General features: G+C 40.6%; 1 protein-coding gene across 1 annotated transcript in view; it reads right to left on the reverse strand.

Moving 5' to 3' along the window:
- LOC113650689 (leucine-rich repeat-containing G-protein coupled receptor 6) overlaps window positions 1-20,000 on the reverse strand; it is an 89,344-nt gene that overhangs the window by 9,639 nt on the left and 59,705 nt on the right. The window contains exons 4-10 of the mRNA XM_027159147.2: window positions 19,231-19,302; window positions 13,757-13,972; window positions 11,506-11,577; window positions 4,938-5,006; window positions 3,628-3,699; window positions 3,412-3,483; window positions 3,161-3,229 (exon numbers count right to left, since the gene is read on the reverse strand). Coding sequence (XP_027014948.2) covers window positions 3,161-3,229; window positions 3,412-3,483; window positions 3,628-3,699; window positions 4,938-5,006; window positions 11,506-11,577; window positions 13,757-13,972; window positions 19,231-19,302 — 642 coding nt within the window. The remainder of the gene's footprint in view (window positions 1-3,160; window positions 3,230-3,411; window positions 3,484-3,627; window positions 3,700-4,937; window positions 5,007-11,505; window positions 11,578-13,756; window positions 13,973-19,230; window positions 19,303-20,000) is intronic.

Raw genomic sequence — 20,000 nt, forward strand, 5'->3', positions numbered from 1 at the left:
AGTGAAGGGGTAGGACGTGAGTGAGTAGATGTGATTGGGTGGATTTCAGCAGGTGGAAGTGAGGGGGTATATGTGATTTGGTGGATTTTGTCAGGTGGAAGTGAGGGGGTAGGTATGATTGGGTGAATTTCAGCAGGTGGAAGTGAGGGGGTAGATGTGATTGTGTGGATTTGATTGGGTGGAAGTTAGTGGATAGATATAATTGGGTGGATTAAAACAGATGGAAAGATGTGATTGGGTGGGTTGTAGCAGGTAGAAGAGGGGGGTAGAGTTGATTGGGTGGAAGTGAATGAGTAGAAGTGATTGGGTGGATTTTAGCAGGTGGAAGGGAGGGGGTAGATGAGACTGGTTTAATTTGATTGGGTGGAAGTGAGTGGGTAGAGATACTTGGGAGGATTTCAGCAGGTGGAAGTGAGGGGGTATATGTGATTTGGTGGACTTCAGCAGGTGGAAGTGAAGGGGTAGATTTGATTAGGTGGAAGTGAATGGGTAGATGTGATTGAGTAAATTAAATTGGGTGGACGTGAGTGGGTATATGTGATTGGGTGGATTTCATCGGGTGGAAGTGAGGGGGTAGGTATGATTGGGTGAATTTCAACAGGTGGAAGTGAGGGGGGTAGATGTGATTGTGTGGATTTGATTGGGTGGAAGTTAGTGGTTAGATATAATTGGGTGGATTTAAACAGATGGAAATGAGGGGGTAGATGTGATTGGGTGGGTTGTAGCAGGTAGAAGTGAGTGTGTAGATTAGATTGGGTGGAAGTGAATGGGTAGATGAGACTGGGTTAATTTGATTAGGTGGAAGTGAGTGGGTAGAGATACTTGGGAGGATTTCAGCAGGTGGAAGTGAGGGGGTAGATGTCATTGAGTGGATTCAAGCAGGTGGAAGTGAGGGGGTATATGTGATTGAGTGGATTTCAGCAGGTGGAAGTGAAGGGGTATATGTGAATGGGTTCATTTGATTGGGTGGAAGTGAGGGGGTAGAGATACTTGGGTGGATTTCAGCAGGTGGAAGTGAGGGGGTAGATGTGATGGGGTGGATTTCAACAGGTGGAAGTGAGGGAGCAGATGTGATTGGGTGGAAGTGAATGGGTAGATGTGATTGAGTGGATCTTAGCAGGTGGAAGTGAAGGGGGTAGATGAGACTGGGTTAATTTTATTGGGTGGAAGTGAGTGGGTAGAGATAGAGGATTTCAGCAGGTGGAAGTGAGGGGTTGTATGTGATTGGGTGGATTTCAGCAGGTGGAAGTGAAGGGGTAGATTTGATTGGGTGGAAGTGAGTGGGTAGGGATACTTGGGAGGATTTCAGCAGGGTGAAGTAAGGGGGTAGGACGTGAGTGGGTAGATGAATAGATGAGTAGATGAGTGGGTAGATGAATGGGTAGATGTGATTGAGTAGATCTCAGCAGGTGGAAGTGAGGGGGTAGATGAGACTGGGTTAATTTGATTGGGTGGAAGTGAGTGGGTAGGGACACTTGGGAGGATTTCAGCAGGTGGAAGTGAAGGGGTAGGACGTGAGTGAGTAGATGTGATTGGGTGGATTTCAGCAGGTGGAAGTGAGGGGGTATATGTGATTTGGTGGATTTTGTCAGGTGGAAGTGAGGGGGTAGGTATGATTGGGTGAATTTCAGCAGGTGGAAGTGAGGGGGTAGGACATGAGTGAGTAGATGTGATTGGGTGGATTTCAGCAGGTGGAAGCGAGGGGGTATATGTGATTTGGTGGATTTCGTCAGGTGGAAGTGAGGGGGTAGATGTGATTGGGTGAATTTCAGCAGGTGGAAGTGAGGGGGTAGATGTGATTGTGTGGATTTGATTGGGTGGAAGTTAGTGGATAGATATAATTGGGTGGATTTAAACAGATGGAAAGATATGATTGGGTGGGTTGTAGCAGGTAGAAGGGGGGGGTAGAGTTGATTGGGTGGAAGTGAATGAGTAGAAGTGATTGGGAGGATTTCAGCAGGTGAAAGTGAGGGGGTATATGTGATTTGGTGGATTTCAGCAGGTGGAAGTGAAGGGGTAGATTTGATTGGGTGGAAGTGAATGGGTAGATGTGATTGAGTAAATTAAATTGGGTGGACGTGAGTGGGTATATGTGATTGGGTGGATTTCATCGGGTGGAAGTGAGGGGGTAGGTATGATTGGGTGAATTTCAACAGGTGGAAGTGAGGGGGTAGATTTGATTGGGTGGAAGTGAATGGGTAGATGTGATTGTGTGGATTTGATTGGGTGGAAGTTAGTGGTTAGATATAATTGGGTGGATTTAAACAGATGGAAATGAGGGGGTAGATGTGATTGGGTGGGTTGTAGCAGGTAGAAGTGAGGGGGTAGATTTGATTGGGTGGAAGTGAATGGGTAGATGTGATTGAGTGGATCTCAGCAGGTGGAAGTGAAGGGGGTAGATGAGACTGGGTTAATTTGATTGGGTGGAAGTGAGTGGGTAGAGATACTTGGGAGGATTTCAGCAGGTGGAAGTGAGGGGGTAGATGTCATTGAGTGGATTCAAGCAGGTGGAAGTGAGGGGGTATATGTGATTGAGTGGATTTCAGCAGGTGGAAGTGAAGGGGTATATGTGAATGGGTTCATTTGATTGGGTGGAAGTGAGGGGGTAGAGATACTTGGGTGGATTTCAGCAGGTGGAAGTGAGGGTGTAGATGTGATGGGGTGGATTTCAGCAGGTGGAAGTGAGGGAGCAGATGTGATTGGGTGGAAGTGAGTGGGTAGATTTGATTGGGTGGATTTCAGCAGGTGGAAAAGAGGGGTAGATGTGATTGGGTGGATTTCAGCATGTGGAAGTGAGGGAGTAGATGTGATTGGGTGGAAGTGAGTGGGTAGATTTGATTGGGTGGATTTCAGCAGGTGGAAAAGAGGGGTAGATGTGATTGGGTGGATTTCAACAGATGGAAAAGAGGGGTAGATGTGATCAGGTGAATTCGAAGAGGTGTAAGTGAGCAGATGGATTTGAGCAGGTGAAAGCAAATGGCTAGATTTGAGTATGTGGATTTGACCGGACAGCAGTGATTGTTGGTAGATCTGAGTTTGTGCACTCCAACAGGAAGCAAATGGATTTAAGTGGGTAAGTGTGTGGATTTGGTGGGATGTTGTTGGATGTGACTGAGTGGCACTGACTGGAAGAGTGTTTGGGATTGAGGATGGTACTCACAGCACTTGCAGGCTGGTGGTCCCTGTCAGGTCAGGGAATTCCCGTATCTCAGCGGCACCATTCAGAGATCTGAAGGCAGATTGTTTTAACACATTAATGAAGATTACTACGCTAATGAGCACCAGCACCAGAATTCTACTATTCCACAGGACTTATTGTGCTGTGATATATGTCTGATGACACCGCTGCAGGTGCCTTGCCTATTTTATATACCTATTACTATACAATTTCTATACAATGCTTATACTTACAGAGTGTGTAACTGTGGCAAAAACTGGAAAGCAGATCTTCCAACAAACTGGATGGGATTCTCATAGAAATGACTGAGGGTAGAGTTTCAGGGAGAGTATTTAGTGATATTGAACAGCTCTGTTGTAAATCTGATCATTTTAATAATCGACTTATTAGAATCGCAAGAGGAGGTTTGTTCTACAGCTGGAAGGCTGTGGTGTTGTGATGAGACTCACATGGTCTGCAGCAGTGGGTTCCCCACAAAAGCTCTCTCAGGAATCATCCTGATGTTATTGTTGTGGAAACCCCTGCGAAGGTAGAGAGAAAAATGAACTTATGCCCATTGCTTACTAGTGTGGTGATTACACACATGTGACTGTACTGTAAATGTAATTTGAGTGAGTGAGTGAATGAGTGAGTGAGTGTGTGTGATAGTGTGAGTGAGTGAGTGAGTGTGATAGTGTGAGTGAGTGAGTGAGTGTGATAGTGTGAGTGTGTGTGTGAGTGTGAGTGAGTGAGTGTGATAGTGTGAGTGAGTGAGTGAGTGAGTGAGTGAGTGAGTGTGATAGTGTGAGTGAGTGTGTGTGCGATAGTGTGAGTGAGTGAGTGAGTGTGATAGTGTGAGTGAGTGTGTGATAGTGTGAGTGAGTGAGTGAGTGATAGTGTGAGTGAGTGAGTGTGAGTGAGTGAGTGTGAGTGAGTGAGTGTGTGTGTGATAGTGTGAGTGAGTGAGTGTGATAGTGTGAGTGAGTGTGTGTGTGACAGTGTGAGTGAGTGAGTGTGATAGTGTGAGTGAGTGAGTGAGTGAGTGAGTGAGTGAGTGTGATAGTGTGAGTGAGTGTGTGATAGTGTGAGTGAGTGAGTGAGTGTGAGTGAGTGAGTGAGTGAGTGTGTGTGATAGTGTGCGTGCGTGCGTGCGCGCGTGCGTGTGCTCGTGTGCGTGCGTGCGTGTGTGCTCGTGTGCGTGCGTGTGCGTGCGTGTGTGCGTGTGCTCGTGTGCGTGAGTGAGTGAGTGAGTGAGTGTGTGTGTGTGTGATAGAGTGAGTGAGTGAGTGAGTGAGTGAGTGAGTGAGTGAGTGAGTGAGTGAGTGAATGAGTGTGTGTGTGAGATTGTGTGTGAGTGTGGTATGGAAACAGCTGTCACAGTGAAGCGACACTTGAGGCAGACCCACTTTCATACACACACACCCACTCACACATACACACACACTCACACATACACACACACACACACACACACACACACACACACACACACACACACACACACACACACACACACACACACACACACACACACACACACACACACACACACTCACACACACACACACACACACACACACACACACACACACACACACATACACACACACGCCCCGCACTGTCGCCACATCTGCTCCCAGCTCACATACATTTCTACAATCAATTAAGCAAGGTTAAATTTTCTTTTCTTTTCCTGAAAGGTAACACTCCAGATGGCCCTCGTGGAAGCGGTTCGCTGTGAACAGATGCATGCTGGGTAATGTTACTCAGGCTTACTTACAGCTCCTGGAGTTTGTTCAGTGTCCGGATGGCCACGGGAAATTTCTGAAGACTGTTGAAGTTCAGCTCACTGGAGGAAAAAAAAAGTTGTAGGGTGGATGAGAGGGTCATCATAGTAACATGTGTTTAGATGTTAACTGCCCCAGGCTGGAGATTTCTGCAGTGGCACTGAGGGGTTTATCACTGTGGCCTGACAGTAGTGTCACATCCAGTGATACAGTCAGTAACTGTACACCGACAAAGACTGTAGCTGCTGTCTACATTGTATTGATTAATGATGTGTATAAACAAATTATTAAACTCTACATACTGTAAAAAAGAACTGACTAAGACACAAATCTTACATTCGGAAGGTTATATATTAATGTACTCTATCTAATACACAAGGACTTGTAATGGTGGCCATCCCTTATCGAATAGAATAGAAGTCTTTATTTTGCCACATATACATTACAGCACAGTGAAATTCTTTTTCTTTACATATACAGGGCCCTAGAGAAGGTCAAGGGCCCAACAGTGGCAGCTTGGCAGTGCTGGGTCTTGAACCCTGATCCTTTCAACAACCCAGGCACTTCAACACAGAGTACACAGAGCAAGTGTTAATATTCTGAAGTTTTCTGAGAGGAAACAATTGTAACGACAAGGGGGCACGTTGGCTTAGTTGTTTGCCTCACACCTCCAGGGTTGGGGGTTCGATTCCCGCCTCCGCCTTGTGTGAGTGGAGTTTGCATGTTCTCCCCGTGCCTCGGGGGTTTCCTCCGGGTCCTCCGGTTTCCTCCCCCGGTCCAAAGACATGCATGGTAGGTTGATTGGCATCTCTGGAAAAATTGTCCATAGTGTGTGTGAGTGTGTGAGTGAATGAGTGTGTGTGTGCCCTGTGATGGGTTGGCACTCCGTCCAGGGTGTATCCTGCCTCGATGCCCGATGACGCCTGAGATAGGCACAGGCTCCCCGTGACCCGAGAAGTTCGGATAAGCGGTAGAAAATGAATGAATGAAAGAATATATAAGACAATAATCAACAATAATGTGAACAGTAACTGGGCTTCGGCACATTACCCGGTCACTCCTTATTTCCTTCACAACTTCACATCCTCCTAACTGTTTTATCCCATAATTGATCGATTCTCCCAGATGTCCATTAAGACAAAATGTTCATTTTTAAGTATTTCAGTACATTTATCTCTGATAATTATGATGCTGGACTTTTGTGTATATCTGATATTGAGATGTTTTTTTTGGGCTGGCTATCGTCATCATCTAGCCGATTTTATGGTGTAGACCTGCTAATCCTGGATCTAGCTTTATATTAGATACAGTGCTTTTAAGTTTTAACAGACAGTCTGGAAGACCAGCAAATCCGTATCTATATGTGGCATCGTGTTCTGAAAGTGTAACTTCATGCCTCGTCCTGCTGCTCCATAACATAAGCAAACAGCTGGAGATCGAATGGAGCGAGGGGAAATCCTTGCTGGGTTTATGTGGTCTTACAGCTGTTCCGCTCAGCCTAACTCACCATGACATGAACTTCTTTCACATACATTACTTTGGCTGCATGACATTCATAAACCCTCCTACATTTTGGTTCTGGTTGAATTTACAGCCATATAATCGGTCGTTCCAAAAATCTACACTATGTTGTCAAAAGTTTGTGGACACACCTTAACACACCATGTCTTCATGAGCTTGTTTTGTGCAAAAAGGATATATTTGGCCCTCTTTGTACCATCTATCCATCCATAGATCCATTATCTGTAACACTTATCCTACACAAGATCATGGGGAAACTTGAGTCTATCCCAAGGGACTTGGGGAACAAGACGGGGGACCCCCTGGACAGCTTGCCAGACCATCACAAAGCACAATCATTCACAGCTAGGACAGCTTAGAGATGTGATTGCACATGGGGAGGAAATCTGTGTACCCTGAGTAAACCACTGAAGCAAAGGGAGAACGTGCAGACTCCACGTCCCTCAGGGTGGAGGCAGGAATCAAACCCCCAACACCAAATGCGAACATGCTAACCATTAAACTACCACGCATCATTTACAGTTAAGTCCTTCTAAACTTGTAGCAAAATTGACAGGTCATCACATTGGAAATGGGAGAATGGGAACATTATTTTGAGGCAAAAATGAACAGATGTGACATTATTAATAAGTGATTAGAACTGGAGGACAGAAGATGACTTAGGGTGCTTTCACACCTATAGTTCGGTTCATTTGGTCCGGACCAAAAGCAAATAAATTATACATTGTATATTTTCAGTAGTTTTGGTTCCTTTTCACACCACACTGATCGTTCTGTTCCGCACCAGTTGAAACGAACCAAAATGCAATCATGTGATAACATCCACATCACTCATTGGCCACATGTATTTCCTAAACTGCTTCTCGATTGGTCAGAATAAACGTGCGGGAAATTTCAACGAAACTCCGGAAGTAAACAAAAAGAGGAAAATACAGGAAAATACAGCATACAGTACACCACGGAGAGACGACTGCACGCTGCAATTATGTTTGTGGTTGTAATCTACTACATCGCTCGTATACAGCATTCTATGCAAAGTCTTGAAGCACTGGATGCGGCTTTAAAATATAATTTTAATGCACTGCAAACGGCGAAGACGCATCGCAAGACACTTCAGTAGGCGGCGGCGAGCATTACTTTTGTGAAATTGTGACATGCTTATCTTCCGAAAATATTGCCAACGACCCACTACGGCAGCTGGTTTAGTCCAAAATGCGCAATACTTTTTGCAGTTAGGTCTATTCGATCTCGGATCGTGTTCTCACCACAAACGAACCGTACCAGAGTTCGTTTGAAAGCGTACCGAGACCACCTCTTCAAGGAGGTCTCGGTACGCTTGTTTAGTCCTTCGGCACATTAATACCTATAGAAAGGAGAAAGGTTTGGATTTTTGCCAGAAACTTCTGATCGGAAATACAAATTGTACTAAATCATGGCTAATTTATCATTCCGATCATTTCACATCTTAAAAATGAATGTGTGCAGTTTGCATAACTCTACGCAAGCTTACATGAGCACCAGATAGACAAATAAAAAACAAAACAAAAAGAAGTCTCGCTATCGTGATATTGCTTTAAGATAAACCCTGATGATAGGGCAGGTTATTATTGTGAGGCATTATGAAAATGTAATCTCAGCCCATGCCTATTACTGCGAGACTCGTCTAAAGGGCAGGAAAAGGAGCTTTTCTTTCCAGCCTGCCTTTAGAAAGGAGTGGCAGAGGGATAATCAGTTAAATAAGAGTGTGCTTGGCAGCGCTCCTCCTGACTCATGAAGCTCTGTCCCTGCACTAAGAGCACTCTGAGCTGAATAGACCTCATCATCCCCGTAATTATCGCTCTCATCCCTCAGTGTTAAGTGTAAGCTTTCAAAACAGAATAATCGTTTATATATTTTAACTCCCCCTTTTTTTTAAAAGCTGGAAAGCTGCCAGCGTGTTTGAAGTGTAGAGCGGAGGCAGTGCGGCCTTGGCTCATGGCCACACATACTAAAGCACTCGCTTTATTTCAGATTGTGTGTGTGTGTGTGTGTGTGTGTGTGTGTGTGTGTGTGTGTGTGTGTGTGTGTGTGTGTGTGTGTGTGTGTGTGTGTGTGTGCGCAGCAGATGTCCCCATTAAGATGGATATATGTAACCGTTTTGACATTGTAGGGACAAATTCCATTTTTATTGTAAAACTGAGCACTCAAAACTTTATATATTAGCATGATTTATATCAATGCTAGTTTGTTAGCCTGTTTACTACAAGGCTAGTTTGTTTGCTAACAGTTTTTCCATAATGCTGTTGTTTTTTAATTGAGTGTTGAGGCATTTATTATTTTGCTAGTTTGTGTGTTAGTGTTTATTATATTGCTAGTTTGTGTGTTAGTGTTTATTGTATTGCTAGTTTGTGTGTTAGTGTTTATTATATTGCTAGTTTGTGTGTTAGTGTTTATTATATTGCTAGTTTGTGTGTTAGTGTTTATTATTTTGCTAGTTTGTGTGTTAGTGTTTATTATATTGGTAGTTTGTGTGTTAGTGTTTATTATTTTGCTAGTTTGTGTGTTAGTGTTTATTATTTTGCTAGTTTGTGTGTTAGTGTTTATTATTTTGCTAGTTTGTGTGTTAGTGTTTATTATATTGCTAGTTTGTGTGTTAGTGTTTATTATTTTGCTAGTTTGTGTGTTAGTGTTTATTATATTGGTAGTTTGTGTGTTAGTGTTTATTATTTTGCTAGTTTGTGTGTTAGTGTTTATTATTTTGCTAGTTTGTGTGTTAGTGTTTATTATTTTGCTAGTTTGTGTGTTAGTGTTTATTATATTGCTAGTTTGTGTGTTAGTGTTTATTATATTGCTAGTTTGTGTGTTAGTGTTTATTATATTGGTAGTTTGTGTGTTAGTGTTTATTATTTTGCTAGTTTGTGTGTTAGTGTTTATTATTTTGCTAGTTTGTGTGTTAGTGTTTATTATTTTGCTAGTTTGTGTGTTAGTGTTTATTATTTTGCTAGTTTGTGTGTTAGTGTTTATTATTTTGCTAGTTTGTGTGTTAGTGTTTATTATTTTGCTAGTTATCCTGGCTTTGTTTTATAATAAATGAGTAGTTAGTGTACTATGCTGCTGTAATTAAATTATCACGTATCAATGAATTTTAAATAAAATTTCAAGAAGTACATAAAGCATCAAAAAAAAAAAAAAAAAAAACAAGTAAGGAATTTAGGAGAGATTGTTATATAAATGTGGATTGTGTAACTTGAATTGTTCCACTCAGAGTAACTGCGTTATGTGAATATTTTTTTGTTGTTTATAGCAAGATGATATTAGCAAGATGTTGTTTAAATTCATTCATTCATTTTCTACCACTTATCCGAACTTCTCGGGTCACGGGGAGCCTGTGCCTATCTCAGGCATCATCGGGCATAGAGGCAGGATACACCCTGGACGGAGTGCCAACACGCACACTCTCATTCACTCACACACTCACACACTACGGACAATTTTCCATAGATGCCAATCAACCTACCATTCATGTCTTTGGCCCAGGGGAGGAAACCGGAGTACCCGGAGGAAACCCCAGAGGCACGGGGAAAACATGCAAACTCCACACACACAAGGCGGAGGCAGGAATCGAACCCGACCCTGGAGGTGTGAGGCGAGCGTGCTACCCACTAAGCCACCGTGCCCTCCCCCTGTTTAACTTCAAATAAAAAATAGACCAAATAGGGAAAGATTTATTACAAATCAAAAATGTGTACTGTATGTACCACAGTGTTTTTCATCAAAAAAAAAAAGAAATATATAACTGAATTTGTCATTTAAGGCTCTGTGTTTTTGATCGGAAGGTCGGGATTCAAGCACTGCCAAGCTGCCACTGTTGGGCAACTGAATGAATTCATTCATATCCTGTGCTACTTGTTTGTACACATGTTTGAGCAGAAAATTTTGCCAAGGCCTGGTACCTGTGTTCCGAGGCAGAAACACAGCCATGCTTGCCATGCCATGATTGATTTCATAAGTGATATATGTACGCACGACTCTCCGGGCTCAATGTTTCTAGTAAATCCTAAAACGCCATTTTTAGCACTTCAGCAGGCCATTAAACTAGCAGGTGTGAAAGTTATGCATGTGCCGGAGACCACCATGTATTTAACATGTGCTGAATGCTTTAAAACCTGCTTACATGTTACGTTAGAGAATTCAATTTTGGCTCGGAATCCACGGCCCCTTTCAAAATTCCTCATGAAGTTTAACAGGGTTTCTCGTGGGGCCTTAACGAAAAAAAAACCCAAAACATTCTATTCTGATCTCCAAGTCGGTGCACTGAGGAGATGAACATGTGGATTTCTGGCACTGCGATTTGGAAACTACATGCACACTTCCTAAAGGAAATGATGTTCTTTCAAGGAGCAAAATCTTTGAAATAAGATCCATTTTAAAAATATTTCCAAAAGGTTAACAAGTGTTCCTGGTCAGGATGGAAGAGTTGGAGAGAGGAGAAAAGAACAAAGGAACTGGGTGTGAGTCGAAGTGAAAATAATCGCCACATCCGAGAAGCTAAAAACTTAAACTAACAAAATCTAAAAACGCTTTCATACAGGTTTGAAGAAATAGTGTTTTTGCTTTATTGTATTGTAACTTCAGGGATTGTGTTGACTCATTACCCTGGCAAGCTTCCTTCGGGACCTGCTTTACTGTGACTGATCAAAGCTTACCGTGTTGGGGTCATCAAGGAGAATGCAACTCAACCTTAACCTCCATGAACTATTTTAATAATAGGTAAGAGCGTTTTTTTTTTTTTTTGCAAAACATGCTCTGTGTACTATACAGCTCGGGAGCTTTGGGATTGTGTTATAAGAGCTCTATTGTTTATGTCTAATACCGAACTGAACTGGCACGGGGAAATCAAGTCAGGTTATTTCTGTATTAATTTCCCATCGTCTCATTGAACCTGGCGCCATGCTGAGCCTTCAGTCACTGAAATTACAGGGCCTGATACTTAAAAAAACAGGAAATCGCTTTTTATGCTGCCTTTAATCATTCGACAAAAAAAGCGACGATTGCACTTACAGAGTCTCGAGACTGCGCAGGCCCTCGAAGCAGTTCTCTCCCAGAGTCTGGATTAGGTTGTTATGAAGATGCCTGAGCACAAAAACAGTCATTAAAAGTGAAGAAAGCATCAAAAGCTCCGCAAGATTATAATCATTAGAGAGCAATCATGTCTTATATAAACAGAACCCGCTGCACAGGCTGAGATAAAGTCAGGTTCAAAAGACTGAATCAACAAGCAAGAAACTTTATGTGTCATTCTGTCGTACCGAGCAGGTACATTTCTGTTCTTTCAGCTATAAACTGTGTAGACGTACAGTACCACAACACTGTGTAGTTTCTCAAGCTAAAGGTACAGTAGTTATACCTGTCAAGGAGCTAGTGGAGGAACAGGAGTTTGTACACCATTTTTAATACCTGTACTTTAACCGTAGAGGGTGGAATTAAAGGCTTATTCATGATTGACACATCTCAAGGTTCATTTTTATATTCTGCTTTTTAAGTAATGATTTCACCCAAAATCTCTCAATGTCTGTGAAGTGTGCAGCATGTTTTTGCCTTGAAACCCAGGCCTGAAACCCAAAAATTACCAATACAGTATATGTAGTGGAAATGATAAAGTCCCAGGCCAAACAATAAAAAAGGCAATGAGACAGGCCAAAAGCTAAATATGTTGCATGCAACAAAATTTCCCACGAAGTTGTCATGTTCTTGGTGCCAAAAGAGACAAAAGTGAACCCAGTCAAACAAGAAATATGGATTATGTAACAAAAATGACTCATACAAAACAATACATAAAGTGGAAGTGACAAGAATGACCCTCGTGTGACCGAAGAGGCAAAGATTCCCTAAGACGAGTAATAAACAAGGAGCGGATGATGAGAATGACCCAGACTAGATGGTAAACAAGACGGATGTAACAAAACCGATCTGTGAGGTGTTACTTAAGGTGAAAGCGACAAAAATGACCTGAGCTATATTATAAATGTGGCAGAAAAACCAATAATTCCTCAGTTCAGACAATAAACATGAAGGAAGTGACAAAAATGACCCAGGCCAGATGACAAACAAAGATGGAAGTAAGAAAAATTATTTATGCCAAGTGGCGTGTAAGGAAACTTCAGAAATGACGTGAAGTAAATAATAAATGTGGAAAAAGAGACAGAAATTCTCCAAGCCATGCAATAAACAAGGAGGAAGTGACAAGAACGACCCAAAACCAGATGATATTTAAGACTGAAATAACAAAAATGACCCTGAACAATATGTGATGCAGACGTAACAAAAATAAACCCATTCAAACTATAACCGAGGATGATATAACAACGATGACATGTGCCAAATAATACATAAAATGGAAGTGAAAAGAATGATCCAAGCTAAATAAGAAGTTAGACAGAAAGTAAAAAAAAAATCTTAGGTTAGACAATAAACAAGGAGGATGTGACAAGAAGTACGAGGATGGTGTAATAAAAATGACGCGTAAGGTAAAAGCAACAAAAATTTCCTGGACTAAATGATAAATGTAGAAGAAGAGAAACAGTTTCCCCAAGCCAAGAAATGAACAAGGAGGAAGCGACGAGAATGACCAAGACAAGATGATAAACATGATGAAAGTAACAAGAATGATCTGCCAAGTGATACTTAAGCGACAAAAATGACCCGGATTAAACGATATGTGGAAGCAGAGACGGACATTCCGCAAGCCAGGCGATAAACAAGGAAAAGACGACAACGATGACCCAAGCCGAGTCGATAAACACTACGAAAGTATCACGAATGACCCCAAACTATACTGTATGTTATACAGAAGTAACAAAGGTGAAACAGGTCAAACTATAAACGAGGATGATTTAACAAAAACAAAAACAATGCATGTCAAGATTTGGAAGTACCAACAATGACATTGTGATGCTAAAAGTTTTAACGATAAATGAAGCAGAAGTGTAAAAAATATACCAGACCGAATTTAACGACGCATCTCAGTATATCGAGAGACAGAAGTGACTAAAATGACAAAGTGGCCAAATGATACTGTACTGTACGTACTGTAATACTCATCCCCCTGCATCCTAAGATGTATTTTAAACTTAAATTTGAATTGATTTTATTTGATTTCTTGGTTATATAGTTACTCAACAGGCTCCAGGCTTTTTTTTGTAAGCTCCTGGAGCTCGCTCGCTTGCTGTTGTTCCGATTCCATTTACAGATAAAAAATACTGCATGAATAAAAGCTATACAAGAAGGACGTATAAAGGAAGTGTTTACATACAGAACGACGAGGTTGGACAGGTTCCTGAAGGCGTAGTCTGGGATGTGAGTGATGCGGTTGAGAGCGAGGGTCATGGCCTGCAGGGTGGAAAGGTCACTGAGCGCACTCACTGGGATGTCGGTTAGCGCGTTGTCATCCAGCCACAGGTGGCGCAGAGACCGCATGCCTGAAAACGCCTGAGCGGGAACGTCTGCGATGAGGTTAGCGTCCAGACGTCTGAAACAGAAAAGCATGGAGTTCTTACCTCATCCTTCTCCACGTTTTCTTATTTTCTTTTCTTCTCTCCTGTTTCTTTTCTTTATCTTTTTCCTTTACACTCTTCGTCCATTCTTTCTCTACTCATCTCTTTCTACTTCTTCTACATTCCTATTCCTTCTATTCTTTTTCTACTTTCCATTGTCGTTTCTTTCTCTTCTTTTTTTTTTTTTTTTTACTTTTTTCCCCCTACTTTCTAAAAGTCTTCCATTTATTTCTATTTTTTTTGGGAAAGATTTTTTTATCGTTCTTTAACTTTAATTATATTTTCTTTTCTCCTCTTCTTCTATCCATGTTTCATTTTCACCTTTTCATTTTCTCCTCATCCTCTTTTCCTTCCTCTAATTGTCTCATCTTTATTTTTCTCTTTTACCTTTTTATTTGTTTTCATTTTTGACCGATTAATAATAATAATAATAATAATAATAATAATAATAATAATAATAATAATAATAATAATAATAATAATAATAATAATCTTTCTGCTCTAATTTTCTGTTAACTTTGTGTTAATCAAATTAATTTTTGTGTTTACAGTAAACAAGTCTGTTTGACTCTCAACATAAAAACAGAGGAAACATTCATTTTGTGCCGTTTTTGCCTCATAAAAGCTTTTTGGAAGTGAAGCGCGGCCTTGAGCTGTTTTCTAATCACAAGACAAGCGAACAATTTACTATTGTTCCTGCTTAAATTTCCTTTGAAGCCACCACCACTCCCTCCTAAAGGAGAAAACACACACACACACACACACACACACACACACACACACACACACACACACACACACACACACACTCTGCCATAGATAACTGACTTCTGTCAGTGGTATAATGAGCCAATTAACCCGACTGCTGTGTCACACCGTGTGCTTATCTTAGGTTTGTCAGCGTCTCTGATCGACATCTTCACTTTATTTGTGTCTGGATCTTTTTATTTTTTTATTTTTAATGTAAAGCCATGATTAGTTGCTCGAGCTGGGGCTTGTGTAATATCTGTTATAACACGCTTCACTTTTCCCCAACTTGGTGAAAGGTGCTTTAGGTGAGAGTGACAGAGAGAGAGAGAGAGAGAGAGACAGAGAGAGAGAGAGAGAGAGAGAGAGAGAGAGAGAGAGTACAGTAATTATAGGACACTCTACATTCTATCCTTCCTTTCACCTTTTAATATTTTTTCTCCCTCCGCTAGGATTCTCTTCTCTTCTCTTCTCTTCTCTTCTCTTCTCTTCTCTTCTCTTCTCTTTATTTAAATTCTCTACTACTTGCTTCTCATGTTTTTCTTTTCTATTCACTTTTCTCATCTTTGTCTGTGTTTCACTATTATTTATTTATTTATTTATTATCTTAACGTGTACATTTCCTTCTTTCTCCTCTATTTTTCTGTTCATTTTACTTTAATCTTTTTCCAACTTCTTCCTCAGTTTTAGGTATTCCCGTCTTCTTTCTCTTTTCTTTTCTCCTCTTTATTCCCCCTCTCCTCAGCTTTTCTTCTTGCATTCGTATACATCTTTTTCCACACCCTTTTGTCTATCTTATCCTTTCTCTCCTCTCATCTGTCTCTTCTTTCTTCCTCTTTTATTTATTTATTTTTTTTACTTTCCTTGTTTGTTCCCTTCTTTTTTCCAGTTATTTTCTTCTACAGTCTTACAGTTCCAATTTTGTATTTTTTTTCTTTTTCTCCTCACATCTTCCTCCTTTCTCATGCTCCCTCATTCATCTGTTTTCCCCCCTTTTACTTTATTCTTTAAACTCCCTTATATATGTATATCCACTCTTCTCTCTGTCCTCACTGGAGATGGATGTCCTCCCAGCGTCGACACGTTAAGCCTTTGATCTAATGAAATCTGCCCTCTGGATTCCGGGGGCGAGTCGTGATGTATGACAGCGAAGTCGGCCGCGAGCACTTCCTCCACATTCTTCCCCTCCAGTGACCTTTCACACTCATTCATTCCTCATCTCCTCCTCCCTCCTTCATCCCTTGCTCCTGCTCCGGCTTTATTACAGTCAAGGCTAAAAGTCTGAGTGCATCTAAGACCTGCTTTCATTTCACCGATCATCAAACGCTACACGATATCTATGTATAGTCTGATTGGCTGAGGCAAGACCACTCTGTTCTGATTGGCTGAAAGGAGTGGGGACTTTATGAACTGGTATATAACGTAAAAAAGTATAAACCACAAAATGTTTTGCTGTTATGCAAAATTTTACCTCTCACATATAAGAGTTTTATTCCTCAAAGAAGGACATAGCATACTTTTTATATGATTATAGTTACATGTACATATTGTACAATATCTCAGCCATTTCGCACATACTATACAATATTTCATTCATCTGCTGTTTTTTTGCACAACTCTATATATAATCCAAAGGACCTGCGGCTAAGAAACTATGTTCATTCTTTTACTGCACAAATTTTGTTTGAATATTCAGTATACACACCGGTCGGTCAGCGCTGTTAATGTTACTGTTTATTGTCTTTTGTGTATAGCATTTTGTGTACTTTTTGTATTGTCTTGTAACTTTATGTCTGCACTGTTTTTTGTCCTGCACTGTCTTGTTTGTCTTGTCCTGTACTGTTTGCACCAGGTTGCACAATTGCACTTTATGTACCTAAGACTACTTACATGTCCTTAGCCCTGTCTTTGTTATATGTAGCACCATGATCCTGGAGAAACGCTGTCTCATGTCACTGTGTACTGCAACAGCTATATATGGTTGTAATGACAATAAAAGCTTCTTGACTCTTGACTTGACATTTCATTTAATATTGTAAAACCTTCATGAGAGGAGTTACTTCTTGTTACACTCATTTCAAAGACTCCTTCTATAAATGTTACTTAAAAGTCTTCTCACCTACTGTACAGTACTCACCATATCCATGATTACACCTTTTCCTTTGATAAATATTATTTATTGCCTTATTATTAGGGCATAATAAATTATTATATAATCTTCAACAATAATATTCAGTTTAAGATTATCAACAGATAGAAAAAAAACACATCTAAAGCACACTGAAAGCCAACAGAGTCCTCAGACTCATTTTAGAAAATAAATCAATTGTTTATACCGATTGAAAAGGTCCCATAAGTCCATTTGGAATCCGACAGCAGAACGAAAGGTTAGTGCACTAATAATAGGGTTAATATAGACTGATTTGAGGCTGTGCTACGGTCAGAGCTGCTGTCATAGTAAATGAATCAGTACAAACTGACCAATCGGAATCAAGAATTTAACAACACTGGGTGTAAATAATAACACAGTGTTTCCTAGAAAGTTTGTATTTATAAGTTGGCAAGGTTCTCTTAACTAACTACGAATGAATGTAGTTGCTGTGAACTTTATCAGGACAAATCATAATCATAATAAGCAGTTTTTTGTGTACACCGACTACGTAATAACTGATAAGAACTGAAAATAATTTCTGATATGAGGAACTAGAAGTCACATCCAGTGATGCTCTTACGTCAGTGATGTTCTTGAGAACCTGAAAGTCAGAGCTCAAAGAAAATCCAGATGCCTTCATCTGGAAGCCATAAGTAAGATGCAGAATGAGCAGCGAGAGACTCAATGATCTGTAAACGAGTGTAATTTCCCCCTCTTCCCTTTTTCCACCACTTCAACAAGCCCTATCCTAATAGGAATCATGCCCTATCTAACCAGCTCCCTGTGATTCCAGTGGAACTGAAATACTACTTCACTTTAATACTACTGACCTTTGACCCTGCTCACTATAATTCTCTAGAACTAACTCAATATAACTAATTCTCAATAGCTAACTCGCTATAGCTAACTCTCTATACAGTAGCTAACTCACTGCAGCTAATTCACTCTAGCTAACTCTCTATGGCTAATTCTCTATAGGTAACTTGCTATAGCTAATTCACTATAGCTAACTCTCTATAGCTAACTTTCTAAAGCTAATTCTATAGCTAACTCAATATAGCTAATTCACTAAAGCTAACTCTCTTTAGCTAATTTTCTATAGCTAACTCACTGTAGCTAACTTGCTATAGCTAATTATCTATAGTTAACTCACTGTACAGTATATAGCTAATTTTCTAAAGCTAATTCTATTGCTGACTTACCATAACTCATGTTACACACACACACACACACACACACACACACACACACACACACACACACATATATATATTATAGTTAGCTGTAGTGTATTAGCTGCGGTAGATAGTTAGCTGCAGTGAGTTAACTTTAGAGAGTTATAGTGAGCGGGGTCAAAGGTCAGATATGTGGAGTGGTATTTCATTTGCACTGGGATCTTAGGGAGCTATTTAAAAAGCGCATGATTCCTATTAGGAAAGGGCTTGTTGAAGTGGCGGAAAAAGGGAAGAGGGGAAAAAGGGAAGAGGGGAAATTTACACTTATTTACAGATCATTGACTCTCTCGCTGCTCGTTCTGCGTCTTCCTCATGGCTTCCAGATGAAGGCACTCATTTTAAATCACACTTCTTCATCATACACTGGAGCAAGAACACTATGTAACAGTAGTTGCCTCCTTTAAAAAGGCCTGACACCTGAAAACCGACTCGAGAGAGCGAGCCACTGCTCCTCCTTTCAGCCTTCAACAGCTGAACAGCTCAGCAGCTTACTGTCTGAGATACTGACTGAAAAAAGAAAGAAAGAAAGAAAGAAAGAAAGAAAGAAAGAAAGAAAGAATCCTTTAAACCCACGGCAGAGGTAAGAGGGAAAGATACAGAAACACCAGTGAGACCGAAAACTGAGCTGCTCACTCATCTGTCATGCTAAAGCAGATCGCTAGCTAACACATTAAACAGCGTCTCCATTCTGCTGATTTCACATAACAGAGGCCACGTGGAGCCGCTTCCTGCGTTACGAGTTGATTATTGTGCTTTAGCCTGCAGTTCGGCTGCACGTAAACCTGCTTTACTGTGTGTAAACACGATCTGCCCCCTGGGGCAAATAGTAAACAATATTAGTACCGTAAGAGGCGAATAAAGAACAGAGGCTTGCTCTCTGCCTTCACTCTGCTAGAGACCAGGCCAAGGATGACAACATCACCACAAGCCAAACGCTATGCCCTTATATGGTCTGTTTTTTTTTTTTTTTTGCATTCATTTCTGTGTTTTGATAAAGAGCTGTTTCTGCAACAGAATATGCTGAATAATCAATCATTAAAATGATCTGAAGAATATGACGATGATGATGATGATGATGATGATGATGATGAAGACTCACAGTGAAAGTAGATTGGGCAGTTCCCATGGATCTTCACTCTCCAGTCTCTCCAGCTGGTTGTTCTGCAACATCCTGAAAAAAGGTCAACTTTTAAAAACAATAAAGCTGTAAAACAGCGAGCACCTGCAGTCATCACTCAATTTGTTCTTTCTTTCTTTCTTTCTTTCTTTCTTTCTTTCTTTCTTTCTTTCTTTCTTTCTTTCTTTCTTTCTTTCTTTCTTTTCAGAACTCCATCTTTCACTTTTATTTCTTTATTTTCATTTTAAGCATGATAATGAATATAATAATAATAATAATAATAATAATAATAATAATAATAATAAAAAGGTAGAAATTATATCTAAATGAAGTCTGGAGTGACATGCTTCACGCTGCAGGCATCTCAGAAGAAGAAGAAGAAGAAGAAGAAGAAGAAGAAGAAGAAGAAGAAGAAGAAACAAGTCCTTTATTTTTTTAGTTATTTTTTTAAGTAATGAAGAGGTCGTTTTATACACCTTTCAACAAAGCAGGGAGAAAAAGAAGGAAAGGGAGAAATTGTAAAGGATAAGAGAATGAAAGACTGAATAGGAAGGAGGAGGAACCGCTTGGGTGGGCCGCTGATGTCATGCTTGTAGAACCGGCTGAATAAAAGAGAGGAAAAGTGAGGGAGAAACCAAGAGAACAATGGAGCTCAAAGCAAATTATTCCAACATGAGTGAGAGAGAGAGAGAGAGAGAGAGAGAGAGAGAGAGAGAGAGAGAGAGAGAGAGAGAGAGAGAAAGGGAGAGCAG

The sequence above is a fragment of the Tachysurus fulvidraco genome, chromosome 23 (genome assembly GCF_022655615.1).
Source record: "Tachysurus fulvidraco isolate hzauxx_2018 chromosome 23, HZAU_PFXX_2.0, whole genome shotgun sequence".
Taxonomy (NCBI): domain Eukaryota; kingdom Metazoa; phylum Chordata; class Actinopteri; order Siluriformes; family Bagridae; genus Tachysurus; species Tachysurus fulvidraco.